Source organism: Chrysemys picta, chromosome 20, assembly GCF_011386835.1.
Source record: "Chrysemys picta bellii isolate R12L10 chromosome 20, ASM1138683v2, whole genome shotgun sequence".
NCBI classification, from domain to species: domain Eukaryota; kingdom Metazoa; phylum Chordata; order Testudines; family Emydidae; genus Chrysemys; species Chrysemys picta.
In genome coordinates this window covers 19,269,501-19,285,713 of record NC_088810.1, presented here as the reverse complement: position 1 = coordinate 19,285,713, position 16,213 = coordinate 19,269,501, and the positions used below count along the sequence as shown (strand labels likewise).

At 52.6% G+C, this 16,213-nt stretch overlaps 1 protein-coding gene across 1 annotated transcript; it reads right to left on the bottom strand.

Annotated features, from left to right (window-relative positions):
• Positions 1-6,748: 6,748 nt before the first annotated feature.
• On the bottom strand, positions 6,749-15,606 carry SF3B4 (splicing factor 3b subunit 4). The gene is made up of 6 exons (XM_005293645.4): positions 15,454-15,606; positions 13,687-13,815; positions 11,900-12,442; positions 10,692-10,886; positions 8,116-8,289; positions 6,749-7,237 (listed from the first exon to the last, which is right to left on the bottom strand). The coding sequence occupies exons 1-6, from the start codon at positions 15,485-15,487 to the stop codon at positions 7,056-7,058; spliced, it is 1,257 nt and encodes a 418-aa protein (XP_005293702.1). The 5' UTR covers positions 15,488-15,606; the 3' UTR covers positions 6,749-7,055.
• Positions 15,607-16,213: the final 607 nt, after the last annotated feature.

Genomic DNA, 16,213 nt, shown 5'->3' with positions numbered 1-16,213 from the left:
AGGGGGGATGAGTGTGAATTGGTTCCTGTTGTCGTCCCTGTATTGCAGGTGGGGACACTGAGGCAGAGAGGGGTGGGGGTTTAGCCCCGTCACACAATGAGTCAGTGGCAAAGCCAGAAATAGAGGCACTCAAGAGTCCTGACTCCCAGTCCCCTCCTCTAAACCTTTTAAGCAGCTGTTTTCCTATAGGTCTAGCTAGGCAGATCCAACCAGTGAGGGATGAAAAATAACGAGACTGTAGTCTGGTCAGCAGCAATTGCAGAACGTGGTCCCCAGAGAGAGGGCAGACCAGATACTAAGGTGATAGGCCATGCGATTATAGCCAAAAGGCTGACTGCGCTGGGTTTGTGGAACAGCCCGCGATGGCATCACAACCCACAGCAACACGAACAGCACAATCTTGCGGTCAAGAACTTCATGGTGTTACGTTGACCCAGCTACTCAGTGTGGGTGAGAGGGTAGTGCACAGGAGGGGGGCTCGGGAGAGTTGGGTTCTATTCCTGGCTGTGCCACGGGCCTGCTGGCTGACCTTGGGCAAGTCACTTCATTGCTTAGTTTCCCCATCTGCAAACTGGGGATAATGATACTGACCTCCTTTGTAAAGTGCTTTGAGATCCATGGATGTGCAGTGCTAGATAAGAGCTGGGGCTATGTTATAAGAAGTATTTCTAAGGTGCAGAGTATCTAAGGGTAGGCTTTTCAATGGAGCCTAGGGATCAAGGTGCCCAACTCCCATTGGCACTCTCTGGGAGTTGAATGCCTAACTCCCTTAACAAGGGTCTCTAGTTCTTTTCATCAGCAGATCTCAAAGACCTGTACAAAGGAGGTCGGTAATGTCATCCCCATTTTCCAGCTGGAGAAACTGAGGCAGAACATGGCAGTGACTTGCCCAAGGTTATCCAGCAGGCCAGTGGCAGAGCCAGGGAGAGAACCCAGGTCTCCTGAGCCCAGGCCAGCATTCTATCCACGAGGCCCCACTGAGTGAACCACACCACTGTAAAGTACACCCACAGTCCTGCTAAGGAAGGGGCCAAAGGCTCCCATGGGAACAGAGGGGCTCAGCGTATGCAGGGTCTGATCCTTCTCCCCTGCAATGAGTGGGTGGAGCCAGATCTTTAGCCCCAGGTGCACTCGATCAAGGCTGCAGCCATCGCTCCTGCGAGAAGAGCCGGCAGGAAGGAGGAGCGTTCGGCTGATGGCTTGGCATCAAGGTATTTAAGTGCCTAACTCCCATCGAGTTTTAGGAATTGGGCACCCAAATGCCTATGAGAAGCCAGGCCCTTGTTCCCCCCCGTCCCCCCGTGGATTTCTAATTTGGGCAGTGACACCTAGTGGTCAGAGGGGCTGGTTTTACTGACTTCTGTTGTTGTTGAGCTCAGTATCCAGCGAGGCAAACAAACTGACGCCCCCCACCCCACAGTGGCACAGCTGTGGCCCGGAGAGACCTCAGAGCCAGGCCCGCAGCTTCAGTTACCCCCACACAGGCAGCAGGATAAACTCACCCTGGCCTGGGCCTCGCCCGCTGGGCTCAGACACAGCCTCGGAGGAAGGGTTTAAAAGCATTCATTTTTGCTTCCAAACTATTAGGGCCACCGCAGTGATTCTCTCAGGACGACCCCCTTCCTCCTAACCCGAAACATCCCCAGGGCCGCCACCACCGACCCCTAAGTCCCAGCTCCCCAGCGCATTAGCCAGCTGGCCTAGTGGTCAGGCAGTTCTCATCAGTCTGCTCATTCTGGGGGTGGCCCCACCTCAGTCCCTCCTGGGAGTCTGGCATGACAGAGGGGAATGGGGGCAGGGGAAAAGGGACCCAGGCCCTCCCACTCCACTGGGTCCCAACCCAGGGCTCTAAAGGGACGTTGCAGGATCTGGTCCCCTCCTTGGTCCACCCTAATTTAAACGCCCTCCTGGGTCGCTTCCTACCGGGTTGTGGTTCCTCCAGTTGGGGCATGCTTAGACTCGCCGGGGGGCACAGCCTGTTCTTCGGGGGTGTCCAGCTCACAAAGGTGTGTGTGTGTGTGGGGGGGGGATATGGATTTCCACTTCCCGAGTGGTCTTATCAGTGCTGCTGCTGCACCCTTTTGAGCCACTCTTCCCACAGCTACTAGTGCCCCTTTAAGGGTCCCTCCACCTGGAGTACACCCTGCAGCTGCTGAGAGGTGGGGCCTCCCTAGCCCCATAGTGCCCTAGGCCTTGCTCCGGCTTGTGTGGAGTCTGTCAGCCCCACAACGTCTAAGAATTTCCCAGCTTGTCCCTTTGGCACTCCCCTCCCAGCTACGCGACTGGGCTGTATCCCTGCACGTCTGCATCCCTCCCCTGGCTACCCCGGCTGCACTGCATCAGACGCAAACTTCTGGTCTTCAGTTGCAAGGCCCTTCACAACCACTGCTCCCCCACCCCCATCATCTCTCCTTCACTATGAAAAGGTCAAGTCCTGCCTATGAGTAGACCTCGAGGCAGCCTCCACCGCCTACTTGTTACACTTCCAAACGAGCACCTCCAGGCTTTCTGCTGCCGCCTTTAAACACCCACAAAACTACCTCTTTAGCCTCCTTCAAATCCCACCTTACAACTTCCCCTGTGCCTACAGAAAACTGAACAGCACCCAGGCAGCTGGTGTGCTGACCCCCCTGCCTCGCATGCTGGTCAATATAATCTCTTCCTTTCCTTGTCCTTCCCCATCTGTCTGTAATCAGCTGTTGTCTCTTCTCTTATACCTTGTAAGCAATCTGGGGCAGGGACCATCCTGAATGCATTTATGCAGCGCCTAGCACAGGGGGCCTGAGCCATCGCAGCACAGATAATAAATAACTCCTTGCAAGGGCAGAGACTCTTATGGGGAAGCCAGCTGGACTGTCTTCTGCTTTGCGCATCAGCAAAGCCATCAGCTTCCAACTGCAGCATCTTCACTCCTGGGAAAGGGTGAGGCGCAGAACCAGTGGGTGGCTTTCCAGAGGAGAGGCTGCAGCGTTGGCAAGTAGGAAAGTCTTTCATGTCTGAAAGGGAGCAATGGGGATTCGGAGAGACTCCACTCTGTTGTAAACTCCAGCTCAGTTTTTCCTGGCTCTAATTGGATCCTAAAGGGGAGGTCAACTTTTGAATAAAAGTCGTACTTCCATCTGGATTTTTTTACAGCGTTATTTGTGTACTAATTAACTCCTAAGAGCCCTATAAACAAACCAGCTTAAAGATAAACCATCAGGAAACCAGAGTCATTTCATCTTGCACTGTCAACGCTACAACCGGCATCTGTACTGCGTGCAGATCTCCTCCAGAACAGTCAAGAGAGAATTATTTTTATCTACATGGGGAAACAGGATTATAAACCCACAAAAACTGGCAGGAGGAGAACCTGGAAGTACTTGGAGACTTCTTTTTTTGGAACTAACTAGATTTCAAGCTAAGAGAGGTGCTCTCTTTTGTTGGATCAATTTCTATGGGTGAGAGAGACGCTTTCAAACTCACATCGAGCCCTTCTCCAAGTCTGGGATTTCAAGATGACAGCGGCCCTTCAAAGCATCTGGTGAATCAATGGCCATGTCTCTTCCCCGTCTTCAAATGGAGACTTTTAAGCCTTTCTTCAGTCAGTCTCCACCCTCACCCCTTTCTAGCTGTCAAGGAAGGTGTGAAACTTCCACACGGCACCTCCGCTTTTATACCTTCCCAATTAACAGCTTCACGCGTGCAATCGCATTGAATTTGTTAGAGGAGCTGGGAAGATTCTAAAGATACAGCTATGCCAGGCTTTGCCGAACCCCGCAGTCATCCAGACAGTGCACAGACTCTACCGGCATCTTCAAGCCAGGCCTTCCCGCTCCCCATAGTCTCCAGCTGGGGATTAGCACGACCTCATTCCCAAAAAGATCTCTCACAGGAGATGAGGTTTAGGGTCAGATGGCAGCACGGCTCTGGGATTGTGAGAACCAGATTCTATTCCTAGCTCTGCCCCTGACTGATTGGGACCTTGGGCAAGTCACTTCATAGTTTCGTAGAGTTTAAGGCCAGAATGGACCATTAGATCATTTCGTCTGACCTCCTCCCTAAGAGCTGTTACATTTTCCCCCTTTATCGAGCCCAGAAAAGCCTCCAGGCTGGAGCTGAAGATGTCAAGAGACAGAGAAGCCACCTCTTCCCCAGGCAGATTGTTCCAGTGATAAATCGCCCTCCCTGGGGCCTTGCTCCTACTTGGAATTTGTCTGGTTTCAGCCCTTGGTTCTCATTCTGACTGTCTCCAGTAGCTGGGGGAGTCTTTTAGTCTCCAGCAGATCCTGATACACTGGAATCAAGGCACCGTTCAGTCTTCTTTTAAATCAGCTAAACCACGTCAGCTCTTTAGGTTTCTCAGTGTAAGGCATTTTCTGCAGCCCTGGAATTATTTTTTTTGGGGGGTGGGGGCTTTCTGACCCCCTTCTCCAACATCTTTTTTTCAAATGCAGACACCAGAACAGTAGGCAGTATTCCAGTATCCATCTCACCACTGCCAGATACAGGGGTGAAATCACCTCCCTGCCCCAACTCTGTATATACACCCACGGATTGCATTAGCCCATTTTGCCACAGCCTGGCATTGAGAGCGCCTGGTGAGCTGCTTCTCCACTAGGACCTCTCGATCCTTCTCACCCTCTAGCTTGTCCATTTACATTGTAAGTTCTTTGAGGCAGGGCCTGTCTCTCACTGGGTGTCAGTGCAGAGCCCAGCACATGCAGCCTTGATCTTAGTTTGGGGTCTCCCCAGTCATATTAGGGATAGCTCAGTGGTTTGAGCATTGGCTTACTAAACCCAGGGTTGAGAGTTCAATCCTTGAGGGGGCCATTTAGGGATCGGGGGCAAAATCGGTACTTGTTCCTGCTAGTAAAGGCAGGGGACTGGACTTGATGACCTCTCAAGGTCCCTTCCAGCTCTATGAGATAGGTGTATATATTCAATAAATCCAGCTGAGATAAATGCCCCTCTGATCCCTGTTTTACAAAGTCTAATGGAAACAGGCTTCAAGAAGAGAGAGGAACAGCACTTGCCACCTTTGCAAAGCAGACGTCAGGCAGGGCATCCGGAAAGTGAAATCGATCAGACACAAGATCATAAACAAGAGGGAAGCTGATTAGTCTATTACCACAGCGCAAGCTGAGTGAAGTGCCAAATGACAACAGCACAAAGTAGATTAGATTTCTAATGTCCTAGGTGACAGACCCAGCTGAGCGAGGCAAATCAGAGAAAAGCTCTATCCTTTGGAAGACACATCAATAAAGCCACTTGCTTTTATTCCAGTCAGGCCATTATCATCATGCAAGAGCTCTTATCTTAGTGAGATGCTGGCTGCTAGGACACAAGACAGGTGCTGTGCAGGGAGGAGTGAGAAGCGTGTCCCTGGGTATGCTCTGGATTGAAGCACACACTTAGCTGCGCTATGAGATTAGAGACTGGAGGCCAACAAACTAGCTGAGAATGCCAAAGTGCTCTGCTAACCGGAGCTCTCAGACCCCCTAACGTCATAAATTCATCTAGCACAGTCCAGCTAGCCGAGTGCTTTACCTTGGGTACAAAGCGTCCGCCCCGTGAACTGATGGAGAATCGTTCCCTGAAGAATATACACTCAGGTACTCTGTACACGCTACATTTGAGCAAGGCCAGAATCTTAACACTCAGCCTAAGGTTCCCATGGCTGGTTGGAACGAGAGTTGATCAAAAAACGTAGAAAGAACAGCTTTCCTTTAGAAAAACACCACAGTTTTGTCTAAATGTTTCAGGGGAACATACTGATTTCCACAACGTTTTTTTGATGGGAAAAACTGAGGGGGGTTTCAGAGTGGTAGCCGTGTTAGTCTGTGTCAGCAAAAAGAACTTTCTTTTTGAGTGCAGTTTGTTTTTTAGGGTTTTGATTAATTTTGGTTAGCGTTTTCTACTGTATTACCTTTATCTAGATCTGTCTCATTTAATATTATACTGAAATATTATAATATAAAAGTCAACCACCACCGCACTTCCACCCTAGCAAGACACTTGATGGGCCCAAATCAAAATGTCTTGGAATTTTCATTTCATGAGGAATTTTGGCTTTTCGTTCCCATGGGAATGATTTTGCGTTTCAAAATGTCAAAATTCCCTGTGGTATGGAAATTCCAGTTCCCAACTGGCTCCCGTTACCACCCTAAATTTCTCTCCTCCTTTGCCTTCGCTTAACCGAGCTGGACTCACTTAAGTGAGAAGAAATGCTACCCCAACGCTCTGGGTGTCCCTAAACCTCCAAATGCCAGAATCTGGGACTGGAGGACAGAGGATGGATCAGTCGATAAATTTCCCTGTTCTGTTCACTCCCTCTGAAGCGTCTGGCACTAGCCACTGTCCAAAGACAGGATACTGGGCTAGACGGACCATTGTTGTCAGCCAGTATGGCCGTTCTTAGGTTCTTAAGAATTAAATGGGAAGAGGCAGTGGGCTGGCTGGTTAGGAGGGATGTTCATAGAGCTGTATGTGGTAGCCTAATACTGGTATAGCTAAGAGATGTCTTGGCCAAGAAGCACAGAGGAGGCCTGTAAGCATGGCTGCATTATGCTAATGCTGCCAGCCCTTTACCTTCACTGTCAACAGCCCCCCAAAGGAACAACGATGCAGCAACAGGATTCTAGCATGTAAATAAACGTGCGTGAGGCTCAATAATACACGCTTCTGGGATCCAAAGAACACCAGGCCCTACTGACAATTCGGGGCTGGCAGGCTGTGGAATGCAAAGATAAAAAAAATCATACCAGCCTCAGAGGGCAACGCCCAAGGTGTTTATTTGCAAACGGCCAATCTCAGTTCACATAGAAAAACATTTCATTAAAATCAAGTTATCTTCTCGAAACGACGGGGACAAGAGCAGGGAGAGGACAACTAAAAGTAACACTGCTAAAGGGAATAGCAGGGTTTTCACAGGGGCAGCGAGACACTGACGGCTCCGATCACGCTTCCTGTTCTCAGGAACGTTAGTCCAAAAAGAAACCAAAATCCAAAGTAGGAGAGAGAGGAATTCGCAGTAGGAAGGTTCTTCTGCTGGCCAGGTTCTGATGCGGCTGCGTTTATGGTAGTGGTCCCCTCAAAGGCCCACGAGGTGGCACGGGGGGTCTCTGGGCAGGACGAGGTGGCAGAGGGACCCGCTGGTAGCCATAGGGTGGTGGGCGGGGGGGGCCGCTGTAACCATGGGGAGGCATCAATGGAGGCGGCCCACGCATGCCGTGGTGGGGCATGGGGCCTGGGTGACCTGCAGGACAGAGCGTAATGACATTAAACCCTAGTTGAAGGAAGCAAAGACGGCAGCTCCGAATCAGGGCCCATCCGCACGAGCCTCTCGCACAAGAGATTTCAGGCACCACAAGCCACAAATTTATTTCCAAGCCAAGAGGCTGTTCAGAGCCGGGACTCTTGGCCGGGAGCTCTGGAGGGACGTCGAGCTGGGCATGGCCCTACTGGCGTCTCTCGAGCATGGGGCCCTCCCCACATCTCAAGCAGGAGTCTGGTCTCAGCGGAGCAAACTGGTCACTGAAATGACACGGCTCTGCGCAAAGCAACTGCTGTACCAGGATGCGAGACCCTGCCTCCCGCCCGATTCCCTGCAACAGGGCTCGAGGGAGAAGGGACATGAGCCCCACCCTCCCGCTCCACCAGCAGGACTGGAGAAGAGGCACACCGATCCCTTCCTAGCTGGGAAGCCGGCGGGGAAGCCCTTAGTCACCCTCCTCAGGCGCCTTTCGGCTCAAAGGAAACATCCTCACTTGACAGCTGGGAAAGGCAGGCAGATGACATGAGACGCGGCCAAGGTCCCACAGCGAGGTAGCGGCAGAGCCAGGAACTGAACTCAGGAGTCCTCGTTCCCAGGCCCCTGATCCAGCCACAGAGCCACGCAGCCTCACGAGGCAGAGGAAACCGCTCGGGGTTCCCCCTTCTCAACGGCCCCCAGCCAGAGATCTCGCTCCGAGCGCACGGCTGGCCTCCAAGGCTGTGACGTAAGCAGCCGCCATTTCAGACCTCAGTCCTCCTCTTCCCACCTCCCAATTGAACTAGCAAATGGATGCCACAGGCCTGGGCTGGTATTAGGCCCATGACTCCAGTAAACGTCCCATCTCGCAGGTTCCCACTTACCCATGGGTGATCCGAAATGGGGCCCTCTGGGCGGCATGCCCATTGGGGGTGGTCCGGGGTGGGGCATGCCGTGGGGTGGGCGGGGCGGGGGCTGGCCTCCTGACCCCGGTGGCCCCGGATGATGATGCTGTCCCATCCCGGGTGGTCCGTGATGCACCTGCATGGGGGGCATCCCTGGGGAAAAGCACAAGACATTCTTTAGACCCACCCAGACATTCAAAGCCGCTGATTAGAAACCAAGTTCTGCTGAGCTCACTGACCACATGAGCTGCTGGACAGGACTCCAGGATCCCAGTGACCTCGAGGCGACCAGGGCTCGGAGGACAGGGCTGGTCCCAATAGCATTTTTACTGGCCACTAGAGCAACCTGAATTCCAGCCGGTGGGAGGATTGTACCAGAGAATACAAGGCCAGAAAGGCCCATTAGATCACCTAGTCTGACCTACTGCATAGCCCAGGCCAGAGAATTTCACAGCTAGCCCTGTGGTGAACCCAGAGACCTGTGTCTGGCGAACACATCTCCAGAGGGGCCTCCACTCTGGATTTAGAGACCTCAACAGACAGAGAATCCACCACTTCCCTTGGGTAACATCTTCTTTCCAATCTGAACGCGCAGGCCCTAGCTGCCAGCCATTGGTTCTCGGTCTGCCTTTCTCCACTAATTTAAAGAGCCCTTCAGTGCCAACCAAGAAATTTGGCGCCGTTAATAAGGCACATTATCGAAGGTGCCATCCACAGCCTCCAGCGTGGCACAGACAGACAAGTGAGCAATGGCTACCAGCTGCATTTCCCACGCTCATTTTTAAGAGGAGCCAGCACATGGCCAGCAGATTTGAAATTTCCCCTTGGCAAGCGGTAGTGGCATGACCCAGTTCTGCCAATGACAAATTAAAAGGGGGAAATTTGGAGACAGACACCAGGCACTGGGATAAAGAGACAAAGGAAGGGGGAAAAGACAGATTCTTCTCTTTTCCCCTTTAACAGAAATCCAGGCGCCCGAACACACCTCCACAGGCCAGGCACCGTGACATGATGGACCTTTCCCTGCGGTATGTAACCACCTACTTTAAACACTGTAAGCCAGCGTGTAATAGGAGACCGCAGCCATCTGTCGCTAACACAGCCAAATCTGCAATTATACAAAGCCTCCTAATCAGACATAAGGGGAGAGGTGACTTCCTAACAGACAGAGCTGGGCTCACAGTTTAGAGCAGGGTGGATTAAAAAAAACAAAACAAATCATTATTTTAAAAAGATTTCTGTTTAAAATTTAAAATCAGATTTTGTTTTAGTTTCCACGTTGCTAGTTCTTTGCTTCCCTCCTGTTTTATAGTCTTATACTGATAAAGGGAATGTTCTGTATTTGTTCCTTTAGCCGAATTTCCGATTTTACATAGAGATTTGTTTTCCTACTAAGAAGTTTCACACTTCAATCCTCATCTATGCTGCAGAAGACAAGTCCAGAGCCTCATTAACGCCCTTATTGCAAGAACGCTACAAACTCTCACGCAAGATTGATAAACAAATAACCCGTGCTGGGTCTGCAACTCCTGCCACCTTCCCGTACACTGAACTTCCCCAAATGGAGAAAAGCTGAAAGGCTGCACTCACCCATCCGGGGCTTATGCTCCTAAATCTTGTAGGTGCTTTACAAAACTCCCACCCATAGGTGCCTAAATATGGGCTTACGGAGCCTAACGTCAGGGTATTTCTGAACATTTTGGAATGGGCATATAAAAAAAAGTCACAATCACTTTGGATACGTCTACACTAGATGACACGACAGCAATGGAAGAGGTTCACACCCTGAGAGACATAGCTAAGCTGGTGTAGACAGAAGAATTCCTCCGCCGACCAAGCTACCGCCTCTCGGGGCGGTGAATTTACTACAGTGACAGGAGAACGCAGACATACCCTTAAAAATCTCACACTGCCATGCTATGTCGGTCATGGTGTGAAAAAGCCACACCCCCTAGTGGCAGAGCTATGCTGACACAGCCCTAGTGTAGATGCAGCTGTGTCCATAGACGAGGGCTCCTGTTGGCCTAGCTAACCTCATGCAGGGGTTGGAACACCGCCTCCCGCCAGAAAAACTCCCGTCGGGGTACGCTGTGTCTACACTAGCGGCTATGCCGGCACAAACTCTGCAGTGCAGAAACAGCCACGCTCACTTTGCAGTCTGAACACCGAAGCAGTTTTGTTCCAATGTGACAAAGATTTTATGCCACTCCAGGTTTTTTTTAAAAACTAAAGATACCATTTTAGCCCCAATCCTGCAAACACTTGAGCACGTGCGGAACTTTAAAGCAGTCCCAATGGAGTTCTAGAACAAGGCATTCAGCAGAGCAGATTGCAGAGGAAGCCTGAAAATCCCCAGCTCTTACCTAGCATTTAATCAGTAAATCTCAAAGCACTTGGCAGAGATCAGCCCATTTTCAAGGTGGGGAAGCTGAGGCACAGAGAGGGGACGTGATTTGCCCAACGTCACCCACCAGGTCAGGAACAGAACCCCCAGGTTTCCCAAGTCCCAGACCAGTTCTCTGTGCACGAGGCCACACTGCCGCTCTGATACCTACCTGGATGATGCATCCCGCCAGGTGGGAAAGGATGTGGGTGAGGAGGGTGCCCTCCACTGGGAGTGCCCCCTGAAGGAGGACCCGGGGCACCTGCACCTGGTGGCATGGGTGGAGGTGGCATGGCAGGAGGCATTCCTGGGGGCATTGCTCCAGGTGGCGGCACCGGCGGGGGAAACGATCCTGGGGGTGGGATGCCTGAAAAGAGAGACGAGTCAGTGAGAAAAAACTTGATCACCTGGGTCAGCATCTACAAACCACAGAGAGGACTCAGAATGAACTGGCCTCGGCAGCAGCCACATGTCCACCTGCTAGCGCGAGCAAGTGCCAGCGAGCCTGCATCTCCCGTAGCGTCTCGCCTGCTTCGTTGGAGCCCATCTCGTCTCTGCCAAACGAGGAGCGCCACAGACCGGCCGAGGGCCTCAATGATTTCAGCCAGCACACGAAGCCAGTAATCGTCTACAGAGCTTTTCACCCAAGCGTCTCAAAATAACCTCGCAGTGCCCTGAGTCGAGGGTCGTACCCCCACTTTACATAGAGGAAAGCGCGGCACAGGGATTAAGCAACTTGCCCGAGCTCACGCAGCCAGTCAGTGGCAGACAGGAACAGGGAGTCCTGACTCCATTCCCCACGTTCTAGCTGACTGAGATCACGCCAGCTACCTGCAGACCTCTTGGGTAGGTCTGACAGCAGAACACATGGCCGACTGCACTGGAGACTAATGGCCAACTTTACCCCTGAGCGTGGTGGGGAAAACTGCAACCAGTCTGCAAGCGCCCTAAGGAACCAGGGTTCACGATAGAGCAGCAGAGTTTGCAGCCATGCAGTTCAGTTCTGAATCCAGGCTTCAGCCATGATCCAGATCAGAGCGCCCTCTAGTGAGTCACCCGCACCACACTCTGCAGCACAGTGCCCCCTAGCAATGCTCCACGGCCATGTCATAGCTCTAGAGTCCCTCTAGCCCAGGGGTGGCCAACCTGTGGCTCTTTAGAGGTTAATATGCGGCTCCTTGCATAGGCGCTGACTCCGGGGCTGGAGCGGCGGGGAGCTGAGGGGGTGCTGCTGACGTATTACTGTGGCTCTTTGGCAATGTACATTGGTAAATTCTGGCTCCTTCTCAGGCTCAGGTTGGCCACCCCTGGTCTAGCCTATGGAAACTTGCAGCCAGAGTTCCCCGCAAGCACAAAAGGCACCGCACAGCATGTGCTCACCTGGCGGGTTCACACCTGGCCCCAAGGACGTGACGACAGGGGTCGGCACCGATGGAGGAGGAGGGGCATCTGCAAACAGCTGATGAGGCCGGTCTGCCTGAGACAGGGGGTTCTGGGCAGCCAGCAGCCGCTCTGCAGCGGAGCCGTGCCGCTCGCCTTTGGAATCCTTCTTGAAGGCGTAAGAGACGGTGATGGGCCGGTTGCACAGGTACTGTCCATTCATGGCCTCAATGGCGGCGTCGGAGGCATCGAAGCTGGCGAAGTTGATGAAGGCATAGCCCTTGGAGTTGCCCGTGTCGGGGTCCCGCATGATCTTGGGGGTCTGCAGGATGACTCCAAAGGCGCTGAAGGTGTCGTACAGCAGCTTCTCGTCAATCTCCGGGTCCAGGTTGCCGATGAAGATGTTGGCGCCCACGTCCAGGTTCTTGTTGTGGGCCGAGGCCTTGTTCACGCGGATCGGCTTCCCATACAGCTTGATCATGTTCATGATTTTAATGGCGTAGTCGGCATCTTCCTCGCTGAGGAATTCCACGAACCCATAACCTGCAACACACACCCCAACACAGCCCTTTATAGCCGGATACACTCCATAGTCTCTCCATGCCACCCACACCATCCCCCTGGTTGATCTCAGGCCTCCATCATTTCTCCACTGTTGATGCAAGAATCTTCTCCTCTGCAGCTTTCCCTGAAATAATCTCTCCTCTCCTTATCAAGAACTGGCTGGAACAACTGGGGAGGTCAACTGCCCCCCTACAGATAGGAGAACTCTCACTGCATCTCCTAGCATCCAGAACCACCTCATTCTAGGTCTCCACCTTCTCCACTCCATCTCATTTCAAACTGTCTTCCTCCCTCATCTGCAGCTATTGATTTCTCTCCCCCTCTGCTTCTAAAGCCTGGTCTAGACACAAGGTTGGACCAGTCTAAAGGTGTGATTTCAAAACTGATTTATTTACACTGGTGCAGCTGTATGTATGGACACTCATCAAGTTAAACCTGACGTATCAATTTAGCTTGCACCAGTAATTCACAGCTGCAAGCTAACCTAGATTTAAACAGCTATGAGTATCCAAAGAGGGATCTGTACCAGTTTCACTAAGATCTGGTCTACACTTCAGAAGTTTTGCCAGCATTGCTATGTTGCTGAGGAGTGTGAAATAATCATACCCCTAAATGGCATAGCTGTGTCAGCAAAGGCCCAAGTGTAAACGCAGTTATTCCAACAAGTCAGTCCTTTTGCTGCTACAGCTTATTCCATTCAGTGAACCAGTATAAGCTACAGAACTCTTTTACTGGTGTACACTGTCTCCCCACTGGGAACGTTTGCCAGTATAACTGTCCCCGGCCCCTTTCTAGTGTAGACAAGGCCCAAGTCTCAATTTAAATTGGTTTTAAAAGTAACGGTGCATCTTGGTGAAGAGACAAGCTTTTACTCTTTAAAGTAACAAGTGGAATGAGACAATGTACAGAATGAGATGTGGTACGTAAACTGAAACCCAGGAGAATTACTTAGATTATCTGGTCGGCATTTGTACAGCACCTGGCACCATGGTGTTCTGATCCACAACTGGGGCTCCTCCACGCCACCACAACACAGCTAATTCTCAGTTCTGTCTGAACATTTTACACTGACTATTGTTACAAGTGACATGTAAAGTGACTGGAAATGGGATTTTTAACCCTTTCCATACTGGCAGATGGTACATGTGTCTGCCTGGACGAGAGCCCTGTGGATATGTAATCTGGCAGAGACGTGTCTTTGAAGGGACCGGTCAATATCTTACCTTGATGTTGACCTGTGACTCGATCTTTGGGCATGTGGGTATTGACCACCGGTCCCGCCTGCAGAAACAGCTCCCATAACAGCGGCTCGCTGACCTTCTCGTCCAGGCCACCGACGTAAACCGTAGCATCTTGAGAGGGGGGAGAGGAGATGGTGATGAGTTACCTGGATCTGAAGAGCAATCTCTTGAACATCTCAGATGAGTTAAGAACTCTCCCACAGAGAGATCAGCTCTGGATCCCTAAGGGTTTGCGCTCGAGTCCATGAAGTCAAAAGCAAAACTTGCCTCGACTTAGACAGCTCAAGACTGGACCCCTAATGAAACACACTTCTCTGGAGTAAGTGTATGGACATCTAAGAAACCAATGTTAAATGATTAAGAATGCAGTTTAAGTGCAGACATGCTCCAAAGAGGTGATAATCCCTAACTCTTATCTAGCCCTTTCCTTCAGTAGCTCTCTCAGCGCTTTACAAAGAAGATCAGTATCATTATCCCCATTATACAGATGGGGAAACTGAGGCACTGAGCAGGCAAGCCCAAGGTCAACCAACAGAGCCAAGAATAGAACCCCAGGTGTTCCAAGGGCCGGTTCAGTGCTCTAGCCACTAGGCCGCACTGCTTCCCCTTGTACTACAAAGAAGTGGCTCCCTTTAAATCACACGTTTGTACCGTGTCACCTTCACATACCGTGTCACCCTCACACCATATCTGATGATGTCACTGTCAGCTGTCCCCCCTCATTGCCAAGGCAACACAAAGTCGATACTTCAGATCAAACTGGTACAGAACCCCTGGCTGACCACTGCGGTCCGCAGCCCAAGCCCTGAAGCATGAACTTCAGTTACCCCACTTAATGCTGTTTCCTATTTTGAACTAGGAAATCTGTTAGTTTATGGCATTTCCAACCAAGTCTACCACTGTCTATACCAAAAGCCAGAGCAGGCCCTGGCGATCTGAACCCTCTGTGCTGCCCCAGAGCTTTCCACACAAGGCACTGCACACCTCTTCTTAGACTAACCCTCACAAGCTCCCTAAAGAAAATCGCTGTGATGACACCGATTGTACGGAAGAAACTGAGGCAGAAAGAGAGGAAATGATTTGCCCAGGGTCGCAGCGTGAGCCAAGAACAGAGCCAGGAACCCAGGAGTCCTGAGGGCCAGTCCTGCAGCCTGACCATGAGAGCCCTCCCTTGATGGGGCCCACAGCTCCCCCCAAATGCCCCAAATGAATGGATTGAAATCAGATGCACAGCAGGGAGACCGAATCTGGCACCCCACACACAGATTTTGGGGGGGAGGCTCGGGCTCCCCAATCTAGGACCCAGCTGCAACCCCCCCCCAGCTTTTGGGGGAGAGGCTCGGGCTCCCCAATCTAGGACCCAGCCGCAAACTCCGCCCCCCCCCCGCTTTTGGGGGGAGGCTCAGGACCCCCAAGCTGGGACCCAGCCCCGCCCCCCCGCTTTTGGGGGGAGGCTCAGGACCCCCAAGCTGGGACCCCCCTCCCGCTTTTGGGGGGAAACTGAGGACCCCAAGCTGGGACCCAGCTTTTGGGGGGAGGCTCAGGACCCCCAAGCTAGGACCCAGCCCCGCCCCCCCCGCTTTTGGGGGGAAACTGAGGACCCCCAAGCTGGGACCCAGCCCCCCCGCTTTTGGGGGGAGGCTCAGGACCGCCAAGCTGGGACCCAGCCCCGCCCCCCCGGGTACAGGGGGATCGGGCCCCAGCCCCTCGTGAGCGGGGACCAGGGGGTTGGCAGCCGCCGCCATTTACCCTGGTTCCTCTCGGAGATGGGCCCCGCCGCCATCTCGAACGCGCTCCCGCCTCCCCGCGGCCAGGCGGGCGACCTCCGACTTCCGCCCTTTCACCCCCCCACTTCCGGCCACCGCGGGTGAAAAGGGGCGGTGCAGGCAGCGGCCATCTTGGATGAGGCCGGAAGTGGCCGTGCATGGAAGGAGCCATGGCGGCTAAGGGCGGAAGTGGACTTGGACGCACCCGTGGCCATGTTGCCTATGGGCGGAAGTGGCGATCTTGGGCCCTATTTCCCTCCCCCTTGTAATTCATCCCCCCTCTTGGCCCCCAGGGGTTCAGAGCTTGCTCCCCTTTGACCCCTGTGGTAAAGTTCACACCTTTGTGATGACATGTCATGACATAAGCTCCCACTAGCAAATCCACCGCCTGCCCCCCCCATACCCGCTGCAGGGGATGCTCCCCCCCTGCAGAGCCCCCCAATGCTGGGGGGGGGCACTAGCTGTTGTTTGATAGGGGGCCCTGTACCCACTGCTAGTACAGGGGAGCTGAGCTTAGGGGCTAGGGTGACCAGACAGCAAATGTGAAAAATTGGGACAGGGGTGTGTGTGTGGGGGGGGGTAATAGGAGCCTATAAAAGAAAAAGACCCAAAAATCAGGAGATCTGGTCACCCTACTCTGGGCAGTGGTAGGAGGGCACTTGTTTGGGCCTCTGAATGCCCATTCCCACGTGGGGCACCAAGAGAAAAATTAAAAACCCAGAGCCAGGGGGTTCATCCCACTC

Bases quoted from the DNA above. Each gene is read 5' to 3' on its own strand.
- SF3B4 (XM_005293645.4), bottom strand. From the start codon at position 15,487: ATGGCGGCGGGGCCCATCTCCGAGAGGAACCAGG. The intron at 13,816-15,453 runs GTAAATGGCGGC...CCCCCTCTCAAG, and splicing joins CATCTCCGAGAGGAACCAGG to ATGCTACGGTTTACGTCGGT. The intron at 7,238-8,115 runs GTAAGTGGGAAC...TCTGTCCTGCAG, and splicing joins CCATTTCGGATCACCCATGG to GTCACCCAGGCCCCATGCCC.